The sequence below is a fragment of the Haliotis asinina genome, chromosome 3, assembly GCF_037392515.1.
Source record: "Haliotis asinina isolate JCU_RB_2024 chromosome 3, JCU_Hal_asi_v2, whole genome shotgun sequence".
Lineage (NCBI taxonomy): Eukaryota > Metazoa > Mollusca > Gastropoda > Lepetellida > Haliotidae > Haliotis > Haliotis asinina.
The window spans coordinates 16,386,268-16,407,716 of record NC_090282.1 but is presented as its reverse complement, the minus strand read 5'-3'; the positions used below and the strand labels follow the sequence as shown (position 1 = coordinate 16,407,716).

The following is a 21,449-nucleotide window of genomic DNA, read 5'->3' as shown; positions in this document are numbered from 1 at the left end:
TATAGTTTTGTAATGCACAATGTGACTGATATAATATCTATTCTGTACCAGACTCTTCTGGTGGCAGAGCATCGTTTTGAGATTTCCACGATTTCCAAGCTTCCGTCTGTAAGAGCTCGCTGTACGTCAGAACACGCTGTACGGCGTGTTTGCAAGGATAAGAACGAGCGTGCTGTTTCAATATACAAGTGTTCAAACGTATCAAACCATACTAATTAATTATTATGCATCCAGTTAAATGAATCAGTCTAAAATTTCTGGGCTAGTTATCGCACTCAGTGGCGCAAAAGAACGGAACCCAGTAAAAGGAAACCGAGACTGTTCTGGACCAGGCAATCCAGTGATCACATCGATATGTGCAGCTGGGAACCGACGGCATGTGACAACCAAGTCATTTTCACTTCTTTCTACCCCATTTTAGAATCATCACCCCCTATCCTCACTACCCACTTCCATAAATCACCGGTCCTCTAAGTCCAACATCTTGACATGGCGCCAGGGCAGGTAATACTTCGTCATCCAGGACATAATTAACACATGCATATGGTTACCAAACTTAGGTTATAATGAACAGCTATAGCTTAAGTGTTTGGTACAGGCATGTGATAATTAGTAGTAATACGTTTGATGCACGTGTAATGCGGAAGTAAATTTGAGAAAGCATATGATAGTTTGAATGTTATACGTTCTGCAAAACTTCAGAGTCGGTGACATATCAGCTGCGCATTTATTTCAGTCAAACCGTCACGTTACATTAATTCAGGAAGATGTCAGGAACCGCTTCCATAGAGTAGGTTACTCTGTCAGTTTCGCCATCTGTAGCTATACGTCACGTTGTTATGGTCGAATTGGCTGCAGTGCTGTTGGCGTGTAACATAACGGTATCTGAAACTAATGGCATGAGGCTGATTTAAACAATGGTGTTACACATGTTGAAGTCATCATCACTTTGTTTACAGGCTTACTGCTAAATTGTCCCGCTACAAGTGTATATGGTATTTACAAAACACAAGATGGTAATATATGACATAATGGCATGATACTTGCATTACTTCTATAATAAGCATATCAGCCACGGAATTAATCTGTGCCATAACAGTTGGACAGGAGACTAATAACACGTAAAGTAATAATGTCATAAAAATTAGCATTAAGTTTTGGGCATATTGCATTCTGTCATTGAAATGTTGCGAGAATTACATACTTGCTGTGGAGATTGTAAACTAGCTGCAAGCGCTTCAAATCGTCACTTGCACAGTCCACGTGCCGCTGACCTGATTCAGACCGTTGCACGTAACTGTCACTGTGTACGACCCGGAGCTGAGGACAGCAGTCGTGGGCTGGAAATTCAACTGAAAATCTGAAAGTGAAGGAATATGGGTTTACGTGTCTTTTAGTGTATTGCTGAAAATCCAGCGGGCGGTTTATTCCTGGTTTGCCACTATACTGAAGCAGATTGAAACTAATCCTGTTTTTACAAGCAGATGGGACATGCCATAAAGTGAACTCTAATTAAAGGTGCCACCCAAGCCAATAGGGGTGAGGTGAACTCAGGTATGTTCAGAGCGTATGGCGAAGTGAACACTTTTGACTGTACTGAAACTAATTGACTGATATTTGATTAAACGTTCATGACATGTATTTACTGTTGTTTATTTTAATTTTCAAAAGGGGGTATAAATTGACTCTGGTCAGTTATTCCACCAGTGCAAAATGGCAAATGTACAGGTGAACTTGGAGTTTGTCCTTAACAAGTATGGCGGTCAGAATCTTGTGTACCAAGGAAACAAATTCTGAGTTAAGAGACGCAGAAACACCAATACTCATTGGAGATGTCCAGCTACAATGAACACCATTGATGGGCTTATCACAACCCACAGAGATCTGCACGAGTATGTGATGTTTTGTCATGGGAAAAAAGAGTATGGTAAGTCATGTGATGTGTACAAACATATTTCATTTTTGAAAATGTGTTAAAAATTTGTTAAAATAAGTTATGCGATGTGTATTAAATGTAAGTGTACGTGGAAAATTTCATTTATTGAAGATAGTATATGTTTCTTACGCAACATGATGATGTACATGAAATGTAACAATTTTTGGAATGTATATTCATGTGAAATGAAAAAGAGAACTAAAGAAATATATCGCCACAACAAATCTTGAGATGACCCCTACTTAACCCTATTGTTCTGTCAATTACCACACCTGACTGCACAACCTAAGTTTAAAAAATAGGTGGTGGCAAACCAGGAAGACCCCAGCGGGGCACACCGCGTTGGGGACACCACAATGTTCCCATGTGGGGAATCGAACCTGGAAATGCTGCTTCACGAGCCAGCAATTATCCCTCCGCCCCACGACTGAAAGCTTTCTAGAGCATAAGGTTCGAAAAAGACAAAGCCATTCAATCATGTAAGATCATTAATCATAGGAATTGGCTCTCAAGTGTTTTACAGATCACTGTGACGTTATTGTTAACAATAAAGTCACATTCATATAATTACTAACCTTTCTGACACGAAAGCTCATTTGTATTCGTTATACAACCACGGAACTACTGCCGATACCATGCAAACATCTAGCATCTCTGCTATAGTAATATCGAAATATACTGAACAGCAGCATAGAAAAGCATTGTTTGTAGCATAATTACCGACATCAAACATACCAACTTCTACAAGAAAATATGTACATTTACCTTTTTAGTTGCACGATACAAATGTCAAGTTAGCCACAAATCTACTAGCTTTGATTCTGCTTCTATAGCTAATTAGTTGCACGATACAAATGTCAAGTTAGCCACAAATCTACTAGCTTTGATTCTGCTTCTATAGCTAATTGTACTATTGCTCAGATGCTGTCAGAATAGTCCTCCAGAGTGACAAACAAACGTGACGATTGTTTGATCGCCATTCTAGAAGGTGGTAAGTGATAAATGAAACATACAACTTTATGGACTACAGTTTCTTGTTTGTGGGCTATGCGACTTTTCGGTGCAGATTCTCACACCTGTATAAAGATAAAATGACCGCAACCAAGTGAAGCATGATTTATTGGCTTCATCACCAGTGCCATTTGTTGTTTTAGTTCTGGTCTCCTCAGTTATGTACCAGTTGTTATATAATTACATGCTGTTGGTAATGTTAATCTGCTGCTTGTCACAACATACTATGCATATATGCTTCTAACCGTTTGGTTGTAGTCTCCTTTGGCTTGTTAACGATGCAAGAATCTACATCGAAACGCCGTGTAAGGCAATAAAGTTGTCATCCATAAACGTATATGTTTCCTTTCTAAACATCAGCTGCATGTCTACCATACAGTCGGAAGTGCTATGTCTCCCGCTCAACAGCAGGACTGGTAGTCTCGGTGGCTAAAGCGTTCGCTTCCTGACACCGGGTTCGACTGCCTTCATGTGTGCAATGTGTGATGCCGATTTCTGATGTCCCCACCGTGATATTACAGTAATATTGCTCAAAGCGGCGTTTACACTAAACTAACACGCTCACTTACTCGACCAGCATTTGAGTAGATTTGAGCAAACAATAGACTGACCCATGTTAGTACGCGGAGTATAGTAAAACATGTACTTACCAGGACTCCCAAGCATCTTTAACAAGGTAAATCCGTCGAAGACAGGTCTGACAGAGGAGATGTGGCACGTAGAACACCCTGTGTCCGATGCAGCACCTAACGATCTGTCGATGCAGGTGATAACACCAAGGTCCGTCGATACAGTGGTGTCCTCGGGCAAGACCACGGTCTCCGCACCGGAAATGTCTGGAGGTAGGTCTGATGCTTTTGTCAGCGTCAGCAGTGGAATCTTGAAAGAAATGGTTACTCATAGGTCTTAACGATGGTGTCCTTTTTCACATTTTAAATCATACCTAATCGATGTAAGTGAAATAGTATCAACGCAAATTAAATCCATCTCCAATGCTCCCCTGTTGTTCTGATTGAGGTCAGAGCTGCATGCCGTCTTGAAAATTAGAGACAAAGTCACACACAGTCACTCATGCGACCTACTGGTTCAGGTAGGGAAACAAGTATAATTTCCTATACATTAGGTTGCATAAAAAAGAAAACGATTACTTCTCGGGCAATTTTTTTCCAAAAGTGACAAGGCCAGGGGTTTTTTTTATATAGAAAGGCGTTTTTCGGTGCTATGCAGAACAAAACATGGACGTTTTTCTACACACAAAGCTTAGGGGGTTCGCTTCAGGATGTTGTTTCTACAGAACCCATAAACATGGAGGTGACAGGTAAGAAGGGTATATCCTAATACATTGTACTTAACTCATTCTTCTTATAAAAACATAAATGATCTTTAAACTGACAATATAATTGTTGATAATTGTTGTAAAATGGGGTATTAAGAGGAAAACTGACGGCATTTTTGTTTTCCATCACACCGGTGTGTGGCCTCCAGCATGCATTCTTTCAATGGCGATTTTCATTGCCTTGCCAGACAGTGAATGCTCTTTGCTGCACAATTGCAACTGGAAGATGATTTCTGTTGTGTTATAGCGATGCCCTAAGTTTCTAATCCATATAAGAAATCTCATCAAAATTAACATTTTCAGGTAAAATCGATTTTTTTACCTGTGCAATTGTATAAAATCATGTTATCAACCCCTTTGGTACATATTTTGACGATTGTTTGAACACCATAGATAATTAAACTATTTTTTTAAAATACAAATCCCTATGCGTTTCCTTTTAGGGGGTATAGCTCTCATGGAGCGAAGTGTTCTATGGGGTAAACGTCTGGACTGAGGACAGGCCATTGAAAAGTCCGTGTTGCATGTCCGTGTTGCATGTCCGTGTTGCATATCCGTTATATTTTAGTTGTGTAACAACCAGATGCTGTTCCACTATAATTCATTCCATGTTCATCTACGTTCCGTCTTTAGTTTTTGTACTCATCGGCATCGGAAATACGTCACAAGACCTATATATACACTAGTTTACCGTGTGATCACCCTCTTAGTCCGTCTCGCCATCATCCAACCATCCGGCCCCTCCAGTTATTGCCTCCACCAATCCCATTCAAGTAATACATACCTGTATATACAGGCCATACGTACCTTCGCGCTGACCTCGCCTCAGCCGCCATACGAATCATACCACCTACGCGCTGGCCTTACACCAGCTGCCATACAGGTCATACATACCTACCCGCTGACCTCGCCTCAGCCGCCATACGGGTCATACCACCTGCGCGCTGGCCTTACACCAGCTGCCATACAGGTAAAACTTACCTCCTTGCTGGCCTCCTTGCACACCTGACATACAGGTTCATACAACGCCAATGGTTCTCCATCAGTCCATGCTGGCTACATCCCTAACATCCCAGTTCCTATTGAGGTAACATACCTTCCCAGCATAGTATCTACTATACTTGTCATACTATGTACTGGTCTACACACTGGTATACAGATAACTGTACTTCCATTAACACACGTGTCCGTCCAACTTTGGGCTGGCTCGGGTATTCAGCCATTCCCCTTAGGAATCGGCTCAGCCCCCAAGGCAGCTTTCACCAACATTTAACAACACAGTATAGCCGAGCTTGCCCCCAATGTATATCCTCATATATAGATGCCAAAAAAATAATAAAAGTTTATTTTACATCTTCTTGTTGCACAAATCTGGAAAAGAATCATTGACCACAATGTATTTCACCGACAGCTAGAAAGTAATAACCAACAAGGAACAGTCAGTTTCAAATATTTCTCAAATATTTGCGACTATTGCAGTTTAGCATAACCTTCTATACATTGGACCACTGAATACTGTTGACTTCACATGAAAATCAGCTTCCTGGGGGCTGTAACCAGTCCGACAGTATTTGTACAACTTAACTCAGAATGACTGAACTCGACACGTTCATCCATCTGGCTGGATCAACAAAATACTGGAATACATAATTATATACTTACCAGTGCAGCTACAACCAGGGTACGCAGCAACCTTAAACTCATCATCATCATAAGTTGCTGTTGGGAGAGGTTCAAATTGTACGATTGTACCTATTTCAGACGATTGTACCTATTTCGTGACAGACTTACTTGCGTCGACGTTTCAACCTCTTCTGGCTGATGAAAAACATATCGTTATATGAATGGGTCACATTTTTTTCACGGTCTGGATATTGTGAACTCCAAGAAGGTATCCCTCAGTTATTTCTTTCTGTTGCCCACACTGGGTCTTAAATAACATTCAAGGAAAAATCGCGTCACGTTAAAAAACCCATTGTCATTCCTCCGACAACACAGTGCTCCTGAGGTCGGTATTTGTTCGTAAGGTATGCGACGGGCATCCACCATTATTCGCGCCTTGGTGTCAGATTATTTTAAATAATAAGTTAACCTTCACTCTGTAAAAAGCTCTTTCAACATTTGGTGCCATTTTTCAGAGTCACCAGACTGGAAAGAACACTCCATGATTATGTGTAAGCTTCGTCTCCCTGTCATCACGTGAGTGTCATAAGTGAAACAAAATATCCGTTTACATGCCTTAAACAGTAGTTCATAGTCTGTCTCACAGTCCCTGAAGCAAACTTTTCATATTGCCTACTTTTGAAAGAGTAGCTGGTAAAAACGGAAATGCAGCCAAAAGTAAAACACGCAATGAGTTCTAAAAGTCAATCAAGAAGTATTGCAACACTGACCATATCCTCCAGTTTGACAGACATCCCAATAGTTAGACCCGTTAAAAGAACAAATCGTGTGGTTGAGTGCACAGTTAATCTCCTGCCTTTTATCTCTTAATAGAATTGGAATGGCCCATACAAAAAGAAAACATATGAGACACAAATGACAATCAATGATAATATTATGACGGAATAGCAGTTAGCGATTTTAGAATCTGCATTATATATTTACAGAATTTACTGTGGTTTTACAGGTATCATCTTACAAGTACCGAAAAATTTCAATTTTAAATTTAAATTTTACCATATTTGGTCTATACACCTGGAAATTAATCAAGCAACACCCCAATTTTTTCTATTGGAGCAACTTTGAAGTGTTCTGACAATCAAAATATGCCGGGTTGATATAGTTTGACACTTTTTTATTCAACAGACGATCTCTGACAAACAACTTAAAGGGAAAAAGTATCAAGACTTTGCTTTATTGCAACGAAATCCAAATTCTTAAAACTGTCTTAAATTCATGAAAAAATGGACACAATTTACTATTCATCCACAGACGTTGTTGTCAGGTGTATTAACACAAATGTCACATGGAAAGAAAGAACAGTCATCTGAGAGTCTGCACACCGACTTTCATCAATATCTAGTGTGTCCTCCCTGCGCACGCGCGCATCTCATCAAAATTAACATTTTCAGGTAAAATCGATTTTTTTACCTGTGCAATTGTATAAAATCATGTTATCAACCCCTTTGGTACATATTTTGACGATTGTTTGAACACCATAGATAATTAAACTATTTTTTTAAAATACAAATCCCTATGCGTTTCCTTTTAGGGGGTATAGCTCTCATGGAGCGAAGTGTTCTATGGGGTAAACGTCTGGACTGAGGACAGGCCATTGAAAAGTCCGTGTTGCATGTCCGTGTTGCATGTCCGTGTTGCATATCCGTTATATTTTAGTTGTGTAACAACCAGATGCTGTTCCACTATAATTCATTCCATGTTCATCTACGTTCCGTCTTTAGTTTTTGTACTCATCGGCATCGGAAATACGTCACAAGACCTATATATACACTAGTTTACCGTGTGATCACCCTCTTAGTCCGTCTCGCCATCATCCAACCATCCGGCCCCTCCAGTTATTGCCTCCACCAATCCCATTCAAGTAATACATACCTGTATATACAGGCCATACGTACCTTCGCGCTGACCTCGCCTCAGCCGCCATACGAATCATACCACCTACGCGCTGGCCTTACACCAGCTGCCATACAGGTCATACATACCTACCCGCTGACCTCGCCTCAGCCGCCATACGGGTCATACCACCTGCGCGCTGGCCTTACACCAGCTGCCATACAGGTAAAACTTACCTCCTTGCTGGCCTCCTTGCACACCTGACATACAGGTTCATACAACGCCAATGGTTCTCCATCAGTCCATGCTGGCTACATCCCTAACATCCCAGTTCCTATTGAGGTAACATACCTTCCCAGCATAGTATCTACTATACTTGTCATACTATGTACTGGTCTACACACTGGTATACAGATAACTGTACTTCCATTAACACACGTGTCCGTCCAACTTTGGGCTGGCTCGGGTATTCAGCCATTCCCCTTAGGAATCGGCTCAGCCCCCAAGGCAGCTTTCACCAACATTTAACAACACAGTATAGCCGAGCTTGCCCCCAATGTATATCCTCATATATAGATGCCAAAAAAATAATAAAAGTTTATTTTACATCTTCTTGTTGCACAAATCTGGAAAAGAATCATTGACCACAATGTATTTCACCGACAGCTAGAAAGTAATAACCAACAAGGAACAGTCAGTTTCAAATATTTCTCAAATATTTGCGACTATTGCAGTTTAGCATAACCTTCTATACATTGGACCACTGAATACTGTTGACTTCACATGAAAATCAGCTTCCTGGGGGCTGTAACCAGTCCGACAGTATTTGTACAACTTAACTCAGAATGACTGAACTCGACACGTTCATCCATCTGGCTGGATCAACAAAATACTGGAATACATAATTATATACTTACCAGTGCAGCTACAACCAGGGTACGCAGCAACCTTAAACTCATCATCATCATAAGTTGCTGTTGGGAGAGGTTCAAATTGTACGATTGTACCTATTTCAGACGATTGTACCTATTTCGTGACAGACTTACTTGCGTCGACGTTTCAACCTCTTCTGGCTGATGAAAAACATATCGTTATATGAATGGGTCACATTTTTTTCACGGTCTGGATATTGTGAACTCCAAGAAGGTATCCCTCAGTTATTTCTTTCTGTTGCCCACACTGGGTCTTAAATAACATTCAAGGAAAAATCGCGTCACGTTAAAAAACCCATTGTCATTCCTCCGACAACACAGTGCTCCTGAGGTCGGTATTTGTTCGTAAGGTATGCGACGGGCATCCACCATTATTCGCGCCTTGGTGTCAGATTATTTTAAATAATAAGTTAACCTTCACTCTGTAAAAAGCTCTTTCAACATTTGGTGCCATTTTTCAGAGTCACCAGACTGGAAAGAACACTCCATGATTATGTGTAAGCTTCGTCTCCCTGTCATCACGTGAGTGTCATAAGTGAAACAAAATATCCGTTTACATGCCTTAAACAGTAGTTCATAGTCTGTCTCACAGTCCCTGAAGCAAACTTTTCATATTGCCTACTTTTGAAAGAGTAGCTGGTAAAAACGGAAATGCAGCCAAAAGTAAAACACGCAATGAGTTCTAAAAGTCAATCAAGAAGTATTGCAACACTGACCATATCCTCCAGTTTGACAGACATCCCAATAGTTAGACCCGTTAAAAGAACAAATCGTGTGGTTGAGTGCACAGTTAATCTCCTGCCTTTTATCTCTTAATAGAATTGGAATGGCCCATACAAAAAGAAAACATATGAGACACAAATGACAATCAATGATAATATTATGACGGAATAGCAGTTAGCGATTTTAGAATCTGCATTATATATTTACAGAATTTACTGTGGTTTTACAGGTATCATCTTACAAGTACCGAAAAATTTCAATTTTAAATTTAAATTTTACCATATTTGGTCTATACACCTGGAAATTAATCAAGCAACACCCCAATTTTTTCTATTGGAGCAACTTTGAAGTGTTCTGACAATCAAAATATGCCGGGTTGATATAGTTTGACACTTTTTTATTCAACAGACGATCTCTGACAAACAACTTAAAGGGAAAAAGTATCAAGACTTTGCTTTATTGCAACGAAATCCAAATTCTTAAAACTGTCTTAAATTCATGAAAAAATGGACACAATTTACTATTCATCCACAGACGTTGTTGTCAGGTGTATTAACACAAATGTCACATGGAAAGAAAGAACAGTCATCTGAGAGTCTGCACACCGACTTTCATCAATATCTAGTGTGTCCTCCCTGCGCACGCACCACCGATTCCAGACGCCTCCTCATTCCTTGGATGAGTCTCCGGATCTGATTCTGGGGGATCCTGTTCCACTCCTCATGCAGGGCAGCCGTCAATTCGTTGAGATTATGGACTGGTGGGTCTCTCTGCCTCACACGACGGCCAATAAAGTCCCACAAATGTTCAATGGGGTTGAGGTCAGGGCTCATGGCAGGCCATGGAATTCTGTCAATTGCATTTTGCCGCAAAAAATCATTTACAGCATGCGCCCTGTGAGGTCTAGCATTGTCGTCCATAAATATGGGTCTCGTTGCCAGAGGATGGTTCTCAAAATGAGGTACCACAGCCCTGTCAAGAACCTCCTGTTGGTAACGAACACCGTTAAGGTTGCCACGGATGGTAATGATATCCAACTTGCAGTTCATGGAAATGCACCCCCATACCATAACGGAACCTCCCCCAAAGGCCACAGTCTCCTGGATGTTCCGTGGAGCCATTGCTGTGTTCCTCTGCCTCCAGACCCGAGTACGACCGTCCACCATGTGCAGCAAGAACCGGCTCTCATCTGAGAAATGGACCTTCCTCCAAGAGGCAATGTTCCAGTGCAAACGGTCATTACACCAGGCCAGTCGGGCTGCCTTATGGGCTGGAGACAGTCTGGGTCGCTTGATTGGCCTCCTTGCCCGGTATCCTGCAGCTTTCAGACGATTCCGAACAGTCCTGTTCGAGATGGGTCTCCCTGGAAGCCACTCCTGTCTCAACCGAGAGCTCGAGTCGAAGGACCTGCGCCGTACAAGTCTCAGTAAAGCTCTGTCCTCCCGGACTGTGGTCTTCCTGGGTCTTCCTGGTCTAGGCAGGTCTTTAACTTCATTAGTGGCCCGGTATTTTTTCAAAAGTTTTGAAATTATGGAATGATGTCGTCCGATTTGAGTCCCCATTTGTCTTAGAGACATACCAGCATTCCTCATGCCGATTATTTGCCAACGAGTGGCCTCTGATAATTTCCTACGTGCCATGACATTGAAATGAATGAAAAACCGAATGCAATCGACAACCTGCGCTTGTAAACACCCCAGGGAAAAAGTGCATTTTTCGAAAGTTGAGGTTAAAGCAATGCACGTGCGCTGTGCAAGCTTCACGCGCGTCATATCAACCCATGAAAAGCTCATGCTGTATGTCAATACATCAAAATTGAATAATCAATCATCAAAATTACTTCGTTAAACTTTGTTAAGTTTTTATGTGTCTTTGAATTTGGTGTTGCTTAATTAATTTCCATATGTATATTTATAAAGGAAGCTGGTATATGTATTGATCTTTCTTTTCTAAAATATGTGCATTTAATAAGATAATGAAACTCATCACAAACATCATTCATACAACATAATGTACATTGTTTTTATCTGTTGGAATTAGCATTGATATACCATTCCATGTATAGTCATGCAAACAGTTGTACATCTTCTAAATACTGAAAAACATACTACCATACTCCTCCATCTAGCAATTTTTGTGCACAAATTCATGTCCATGTACTATGTTAAAATTGTCACTTTGTCACTTGTACTTTTGGCATCATGGTCACATTTATGAACTAGACCTGTCTGTTAAATGAAAATTGTTTGGAGCTAAATAGATGGAACAAGACCCTTCCACCCAACACAACCAACCAAAACAATTAACAACAATAAAGGAGACATTTGTCAGCTTGAAATGTTCAGCTATATATTGTCACACTGTCAATCCCTGGCATAGACAGGTAGAAGGGAAACTGACTCTCATGATTATCTTAGCCAAGTTTGAGATTGCATGTATTCATGAAACTGGAAAAAGGTAATTAAAAACTACATAAATTTGTATAATTTATTGACATAAACAACTGAGATACCCAACAAAATGTACTGGACCACACATCGGGGTGGTCCCTTTCAGGAAAAACACATTACCGCTGTGACAAGTAGCTGCCTGCTCCAACACTGAGCAAACCACACATCGCAAATACAGTCAACCCAAACCTGTACAAAGCCTGCATTCCCTCTCACATATCAAACAATTATCAACAGTAATTCTGCACACATCCACATGTAATTCCATGTTTCAGTATCATTACTGTTAGCTACATCTGCACAAAACATAATGCAATAAGTTAACAAGGCATTAAATGGGAAATGACCTTGAAAATCATTCAATAGTTGCCTCAGCAGCCTCCCTGCATGTCGATATTATCCCTCCATCATGATCCTCACTACAAGTGTCCAGTATTGCATCACAAAGTAGACATACAAGTCTCACACTGGGTATGTGCCACCTGTGCCGCTGTCAACAAGTATTGTTCCTTAAATCTGAGAAGGTTCTGCAGAAGTCTTTGTGCATGTCACCACTAGAGATTTGAGAAGTTAACTTATAGGTGAAGGTAACTCCATATGTATGTCACCACTAGAGATATGAGAAGTTAACTTATAGGTGAAGGTAACTCCATATGTATGTCGCCACTAGAGATATGAGAAGTTAACTCACAGGTGAAGGTAACTACATATGTATGTAACCACTGGAGATATGAGCAGTTAACTCACAGGTGGAAGTGAGAAAAAGGCAGTCACACCCCTACATCACAGTGCCTCATTGTCTGTCCATGTCAAAGGATAAGCTGAGTGATGTAGCCATGTTACTAACTCACAAGGTCAGGGATACACTGTCCACAATAGACATGTGCACCTCCTAGAAATCATCCGCTGACCACCTTCATGAATCAAGAAGTTAACTCATAGGTGAAGGTAACTCCATATGTATGTAACCACTGGAGATATGAGCAGTTAACTCACAGGTGGAAGTGAGAAAAAGGCAGTCACACCCCTACATCACAGTGCCTTATTGTCTGTCCATGTCAAAGGATAAGCTGAGTGATGTAGCCATGTTACTAACTCACAAGGTCAGGGATACACTGTCCACAATAGACATGTGCACCTCCTAGAAATCATCCGCTGACCACCTTCATGAGTCATGACCCCAATCTTGTTGCTCTGTTTCAAGCCATTGGATGATGAAGCAGAGTCAGAATGCGACAAGCATATAACAATAAGAAATCCCAAGATGTCATGCTGTGAGGACAATTGATGCTGGTCATTAGATTCACTTAGTCATCTTTCTTCTCTTCTATAGTTTTCTGCTCTTCCTTCTTTGCCTCTGCTTTCTGTTTGTTCCTGGCCTGTTGTTTCAGTTTCATCTTCTTCATCTTCACCATCATGGTCCCTGTCATCAGCAGCCACATTATCTGCAACAGTAACCGTCTCCTTACACATTCACCAAGAGAACAAGAAAGTCGACAAGCCCCCACTTAGCACAATGACAATACAGTAGATCAGCCCCTACTTACTATGTATGAGCTGGATGACCAGCTCCCACTTACTGCAATGACAATGTGGTAGATCAGCCCCTACTTACTATATAACAGCTCCACTTACTATGATGACAATACAGATCAGTCCCTACTTAGTCTAACACAGCTGACCAACTCCACTTACTATATTGACAAGACAGTTTATTAACCCATCTACCACAATGACAAGACAGTTGACAGCCATACTTACAGCAATGACAAGAGAGTCATCAAACACTTACCACAATGACAAGACAGTTGATAAGACCTATTTACCTCAATGATGAGACAGTTAATAAGACCACAATGACAACATAGTTGATGAGACCCACTTACCACAATGACAAGAGTGAGTGAGTATTTAGCAATATTCCAGCAATATCACGACAGGGGACACCAAAAAAAAGGGCTTCACATATTGGGAAATCGAACCCAGGTCTTTGGTGTGATGAGCGAACGCTTTACCACTAGGCTACCCCACCTCCCCACAATGACAAGACATTTGACAGACTCACTTACAGCTATGACAAGACAGTTCCTCAGCCCACTTACCACAATGACAAGACTGGATAAGACCCACTTACCACAATGACAAGACTGTGGATAAGACCCACTCACCACAATGACAATACAGTTGATCAACTTACAATAATGAAAAGGCAGTTGATCAACTCCACTTAATGCAATGAGAAGACAGTTGATTGACACCACATACCTGAGTAACAAGGAAATTGATATGCCCACTTACCACAATAATCAGACAGTTGATCAGCAGAGGAACAGAGTACACTACAGATATGAAGAGTCCACCACTGTCAAAATATTGCTGTTTTGAAAACTGTCTGCAAAGAAAATAATGAATTAACAGTAAACATCTGTAAACATCTAGACACAATATTCAACAATTACTGTACATGATTATCACAAACCTTTTTATAGGAGACAATGTATTTATTTACTAACACTGGTGTCTAATGTTTCACAAACCATTCACTCATTATGCTGTGCATTGTTTGAAAACTGTTCAAGTGATCATGAAGACCAAAATAATGTGCACATATTTTCACTTAAATTCATGGATCAAGTATCAGAAGGGTATGGGAATCTGTTTTGTTCAGAATATTGCAATCCAAGGTTCAATGACCGAGGATCAACAGTAATCTGAAGCCATTTAGAATATACTGTAACATAGGAGGTACGAATGAGATCTTTGGCTTACAAGACTTTTGAAAAATGGGGCCCTGAAGACCTAGTCAAAGGGAGATTATACCAAAAATATATTTGATCCTATAACAGAACAAGGTGTACCTTGTTTGGGTTAAAGGGTATTAAACTGTGTGGAAGCTATGTTTAGATGCTGTACCCTGAGCTGAGGAGGATGGCAGAGTTTTATACTTCAATTGTAGTCATCACTGCCAAACTGTGAACATTTTTTAACAAAATATCACTTTGCTATACTGACAAAACATCAGTTCTACAGACCTATACTCTCCCAACAAAGAAATGTTATACATTAAAATTAATTCATGTATTTTTGCTATCAGTCATGTTGGCAACAAAACAATATTAAAGTCTCTTGTCCCTCAGAAAACACAGTTCCCTTCACTGTAGACATCACCAGAAAGGAACAACGCCCTAAGTAACAAGTGTGCCCTCCCCTCGTGTCTATCACTGGCTGACATTGACATTTACCACAAAAGCAATCAGGCTGTGATCTTTTGGTCAGGGAATGTCCCTCCATTCTCCACTGGAGAGTCTGAAGGAGTTCCTGATGACTGATGACCCTAGGGTTGTAGGCAATGTTGGCATACCCATCGGTCAAGAACATCTCTAAGATGATCAACAGGGGATAGGTCCGGTGATCTGACAGACCATGGCATGATTATATTGTCAGCATGCAGTAAATCAACAGAAACGTGCAACATGAGGTCTGGCGTCGTCTTGCTGGAACATGCCACCGTGAAGTCTTAGGAATGGGACGATGTGGGGCTGCAAGATGTTACCTCTGCATTCACCACATTAAGAATCCCAGGACTGTACACTAACTCTTCATCTTGGCATTGTTTCACACTTCAGTGTTCACAAACAATTGCTTTGAGTCGAGACCCCCAGTGTTCTACAGCCAATGTTCCAACATCAGTACGCACACAACACAAACAGGCCCTGCTTCATGAGTTTTACTGCACTTGTGCAAGATGTTTTTAACCTTTTATGTTCACTCTGTGTTCCTAATGAAACGTCAGTTCCTTTGAGGATACAAAACAATTTGCTCTGATCTGCTTCTACAGATATTTAATCTGGAAAATGATGTATAAACACATTCATTTTATAAAAGCAAATTTTAGTTTGTGTAAAATTTCTTTTCTGCAGGAAACATTGAAGGATGTATTTAAAAACCCTTTAATGGTGCCCACTAACAGCACACGCCACAACATAGCAGATATATGACATCTTGTATATAACCATCTCAGAACCAGCCAATTCAGCAATGACCCTCTCCATCAGGTATCGATGACATACTAACTGACCATGACCACACAAGCCTTCCCTTGTGATCAGTATGTCTGGCAACGTCAGTAACCCCAACAATTCTGTTACTCAATATTAGTGGCAGCAGGGGTTACACACTGTTCCATTTTCCTTCCATGCATAGTATCTTACTTTAGAGTGATCAGTATCATCACTGCCACTTACCTCCATTTCTCAGCAGCAATTGTATTCAAATTTTCAGCGAAGTATACTAACATCACTGAAAAAGAAAACGATAACAATGTACAAGTACAAACAATATATAAACAACTACATGTGATAATACTTACTTTCATTTGTCTTACCGATTGTTTCGTGTGTTACCATGGCTACAGTACATCCTGTCATTAACAATGTGTATCAGGGATGACACTTACAAGGATGCACAACATCAAAGATGTATCCTTTAATACAAATGCTTTACAGGGATGCATAACATCAACTTTGTATCCTATACTACCACTGGTTTACAGGGATGCATTACATCAACTTTGTATCCTATACTACCACTGGTTTACAGGGATGCATAACATCAACTTTGTATCCTATACTACCACTGGTTTACAGGGATGCATTACATCAACCTGCTTTGTGTAAAATGAACTTTGTATCTTTTAATACAATTAGTTGAAAAAGACACTTGTGAGTCCTATTTGTGATATGTTTGTCACATATTAACCATTACCATGGTTACCAAGACTTTTGTTAAGCACGGTCCTACTTCAATGACAATTTTGGATGTATCATCAAAGTGTTTTAACAGTATGTGTACTTAAATATTCTCTTTAATATGTGGTAAACAGATGGGTGCACTCCCTGGAAAGAATTCTTTCTTTTTTTCAATACCAGCCCATATAACTAGCTCTCATAGCAGAAGTCAATGTGTTTTGAAAGAGTGTCTTCTTGTAATTTCAATCTATAACAAATCAGCGTTTTTAACACTGCAGTCGTATGAGTCAAAGAAAACTAACTTCAAAATGAAATACATTTGGTGGAATGAAGTGAGTGAGTGAGTGAGTGAGTTGTTTGTTTTAATTTCATTTTTAGCAATATTCCAGCAATAACACAGTGGGTTACACCTGAAATGGGCTTCACACATTGTACCTATGTGGAATTGAAACAGGTGTTAACAGGTTGAAACAGGTTTAAACACTCAGCCACTCCACCATGCCCCTTGGAAAGAAGATTACTGTAGCAAGTTTATTGCTCTTACTAGCAGTGACCCAGTAGCCATGCAGACACAATACACTGGCTATGGGCAAACAAGTCCTCTTTAATGTAATTCAGGCCTAACAGGTACACTGTCATTAATGCTTCAAGGCATTCAGGCTTTACCTACAATGCACATTATTTCAGTATGTATGACATATGTATCATGCAGTCACATTAACGTTTAACTTTAAGGAAAGCCCTAATTGAAGCATGCTAATGATGTTTACCTCAAAGGCGGGACATTATCCAAAATTTTGAAAATCAAAATTTGACCAGTGTAGACAATTAACAGTTGTCATTAAACAGAAAACTGAAAATCATATTTGATCCCAAATTATATTTAACAAAGATAAGTACTGGTGTACTTGATACCTTGGAGAGAATGTCTTATAAACAAGGACTTGGTCAAACAAGGTCACATGCAACTTAAAGCACAACTTTGCAGATTCTGATACCTTTTGGTGAGCACTTACTGAAACAAATTATTAAAAATGTCAATTCACCCAATAAAGTTGAAAAAAAAAAGTGATGAAAAAAGCCTGTGATCTCAGAGTTCAAATGATTCACTAATTTTCACTAATGAACCAGTGGCCAACGAGACAGCCCTGTTACAATGCACACCTAGCGGCACTGACTGGATTCGATATTGCGGCTGCTTCGTTCCGAAGGAGGTAAACCCAAGCACAAAATATTGCACTTTTGATTTGCTATTTGCTTATAGTTCTGCTTATTTGTTTTTTCACAATCACCAATGCATTTTATATATCATGAACAAGTGATAACTGTGTTTTACTTATGTTTGATTTTTTGGTTGCATGTTACCTTCAAGAGATTACAATTTATGAGACCTTTGGCTGTTTGCACCAAGTAAAATTTTAAGCTTAGGGTCAGCACATGATATGGAAAGGAGTTCATTTTTGTTTTCAGAATCTCCTCCCTGAGACAATGTATTGGCATAGTAACACTTCTCTAAACATGGTACATATATCAGCAGCATGTCCTGTTCTGTTCACTACATTGTACTCACAAAGCACCACAAAGTATGCCGCTTGAACAGGACCCCCATGTCTGGTGAGATAGGTCGTCAGGGCACACACAACATGGAACCCTCCCAAACACCACAGCCAACGCTCTGACCAGTCAATCTGAAATACCAGGAAGAAGTCATTAACTCCTCTTTTAAAGTTTTTAATCATCTGAAAACAAAAACTATATACATGAAGATAAAATTATCCACTTACTTGGGTGAACCAAATGCAAACAAGTATAGTCATATGACACATTTCATGTGTTATTAAACTCTTGTAATAGGTACGTATGTACACAATGACCTAAAAAGACTTAGTATAACTTTCAGCAAGACCCTCAACTGAGTGTTTTGTGGGGCTAGCATTTTTTTCAGTAGTTACAGTGTGTTTACATTTATCATATGTACACTTATAAAAGTCTGAGACTGCATGTGGCTCCAACTTTGATATCTTCTTATGAAAGACATCCTGCCTTTTCAAAAACAAAAATGAATATATACTAATAAGTATTACAATACCAAAGTAAACAAGATATATTCAAAGTTAACTTGCATGATGATCATAAACATTAACGGTTTTATTAAGATATGAACATTTTGTGATCAATCCATAACAACTTTGAACAGATATGGAGAAATTGTTTACAAAAAGAAATATATGTTATGGAAATGTACTATACCAGTACATTCTGATTTTGTATTCCAACGTTATCAAGCTCAATAAGACTTTTGCATAAGTTACTATTTTGACCCACCAAGTGCCATAAAGTCCTTAGGTGACAGAACTATGAACGAACATCTTCAGAATTGCTAAAAATATGAAAAATAAATGTGTGAAACCTTGATACCAGTAAGTTTCTGTGTCTAACAGAATGTAAGGCAAACACAGAAACCCTTTTGTTCATATAATCCATTCCTCTAGGGTCAGTTTGCTTCTCTATCTTGGTTGTTGCTGACTGTGAACTATGGATGACGAACCATGCATGCAAACTGAGAAACGTATGTTACACTTGGTAACATCATAATCACCAGAGCATCCAGTTATTCATGGATATTATACGAAAACATCCTTTTCATAATCTTTAATATGATGAAATGCTGTTGGCGTTTAACTAGTATGCTGAATGGATTAAGCAGATGTATCCATGCATTTATCATTTTATGTTTTGAATTCAAATGGAAACAATTATTCTGAAAACAATTGATTTTGGGGCTATCTGATACTTGAATTTAGGAAATCGCTTAGCATAGCCACTGATACTTGCATAATCATATCATGTTGTTGGTGTATTTGATTGTATGTAGTATGTAAATGTAGCTCCAGACACATAGAGATCAGTTGGTGTCAAACATGAGAATACGTATGATGGTAACATACATTTCACATGTGTTTCAAGCAGATGGTGAGGAAAATGAACAGGAAATATCCTTTTTGGGAGAAGTGAGGTAGTGAGTGAGTTAGATTTCACCCCGCTTTTTTAATATTTCAGCAAGATCTTGACTGGGCACACCAAAAATGAGTTTCACATATGTAGAGAGTCAAACCTGGGTCGTCAGTGTGACAGACTAGAGCTTTGTCCACAGGTGGACCTTATCACCCCTTTTTGGCAAGGAAAAAGCAGATTTTTCAGTGGCCTAAAGATGATGATGTCACATAGATTCTGATGTCCTGTGCAACATAGATAAACCTGTAGTCAGATTTCAAAGGATACTGAATTTAGATGCAGCTGAAATGAAGGGAGCATTAGGTTAGTTCGTAGTTAAATATTTCAGTATAATTGAAAGAGAAACTTTCCGAAATATATTTAGTATAAGAATTCATAAATCCATAGTCATATTTCAAAATGTGCACTACAAATAAGGAACATGGTGGGATAATGTAGTGTCAAGCATGGATGTGAGAAATGTACATTATGAATTCACCGATTCAAAAATGTTTTCAAAGTTGCTTGAAACGATTTATGTCGCCTTTCCCTCATCTTAATTTGTGAAATAGGTAATATTTGTCTGAAAATTTATAAATTCAGAACTGTGATAGAAAGGCAGTAATGTATGTTACATTTCATATACATGTGTTCATGAAATCCGTTAAGAAACGAACATATTTGAATGCTTCATTTTGAAATAATTGTGTTGATTTTAGTTAAGTGTCGACTTCTAAAAATGTTCTTGTCTCCAAACATTTGTATACAGTGAACATCGCACTAACCAAATGATGTAGTTTTCAAATTATATGGAAATGGTTCTGGGCCGAAAAAACATGTGCCCATTAAAGATCTTGTCTGCAACACCTTTTTGATATTCATGACAGTTATTTGGGTTTCTACCACCAGAATGTTCTCCAGTACATTAATGAAGACAAAAAATATATCTTTAATACTTTCTGTTTAATACTAATCAGTGTATTGAAGTACTCATCGTAACCTACATTACATGTTATTTCAACTCGAACCATTACTTTGAGTCGCATAATAGCATGTTTAAAACAAAGATTGCTTGACAACTCTTGTTGTATATCCTGTACCTAATACTTAACGCTGAAATAACCCAACAGTTAATGTATATACATTTTTCAGCTATCGATATGGTCAAATGCGCTCATTTATTGAGAATGAGTGTTAAGTCTTTAATCAGTCAAGTCTGGTCTGGTATGAGTGTTTGTCTAGTGTTATAGACTGAAATATATTACTTTTGCATTTATGGTGAGGTTCATGATACCTGTTTAAACGTATACAGAACGAGTGTCATTATTGTGTTGCATCGGGAGCACGTAATGACTGATTGGGGCAAGCGAGTTCGAGCTTTTCCTTTTGTCGATTTTGACACATAACATTGTAATGAAACTGATATTGGTCATAAACAATAATTAAGCGACATCTAGTTGATTAACACACGAGTACGTCTTCAGACATGTATGTCCATGTTGCTCAAACGAAACCCTTGTATGTTTGAATTTACGAGAAGAGTTCTACGGCAAGGTGTGAACGAAAACTGAGGGCCTCAATACATCACAACGGTAAGATGGATAGCCAGTCTTGCAACATAAATTTTTGCGTTCTTACAGAGCGAAGGTAGGTCCACAACCCCACGATTTCGTCTGTCCTTGTCGGCTCCATCAAACCTTTCTTTCCCCCAGTTGTGCTAGCGATCCTGTCTGTACCTCTCTTTTTCTACGGTTGTCATTAATAAAATGAAACGTGGCTAAAGCGGAAGTGAAGGAAAACACA

General features: G+C 39.4%; 1 protein-coding gene across 2 annotated transcripts; it reads right to left on the bottom strand.

The window, feature by feature from the left end:
* Positions 1-801: 801 nt before the first annotated feature.
* LOC137279260 (transmembrane protein 18-like) lies at positions 802-21,448 on the bottom strand. Of its 2 annotated transcripts, XM_067811767.1 has the most exons (5): positions 21,285-21,448; positions 18,223-18,340; positions 16,149-16,203; positions 14,203-14,296; positions 11,928-13,349 (listed from the first exon to the last, which is right to left on the bottom strand). In XM_067811767.1, exons 1-5 carry the CDS (start codon positions 21,336-21,338, stop codon positions 13,212-13,214), a joined length of 459 nt encoding a protein of 152 aa, XP_067667868.1. In that variant the 5' UTR covers positions 21,339-21,448; the 3' UTR covers positions 11,928-13,211. The 2 variants fall into 2 exon arrangements, with proteins under 2 accessions (XP_067667869.1, XP_067667868.1); XM_067811768.1 differs by lacking the exons at positions 11,928-13,349; positions 14,203-14,296; positions 16,149-16,203; positions 18,223-18,340; positions 21,285-21,448 and adding exons at positions 802-891; positions 1,205-1,360; positions 3,598-3,826; positions 5,946-6,372.
* Position 21,449: the final 1 nt, after the last annotated feature.

Coding starts and splice junctions, on each gene's coding strand:
- LOC137279260 (XM_067811767.1), bottom strand. CDS start 21,338: ATGGAGCCGACAAGGACAGACGAAATCGTGGGGTTGTGGACCTACCTT. Junction 18,341..21,284: donor TGTGGACCTACCTTCGCTCT/GTAAGAACGCAA, acceptor CTGGTATTTCAG/ATTGACTGGTCAGAGCGTTG. Junction 13,350..14,202: donor TCAACTGTCTGATTATTGTG/GTAAGTGGGCAT, acceptor TTACTGTTGCAG/ATAATGTGGCTGCTGATGAC.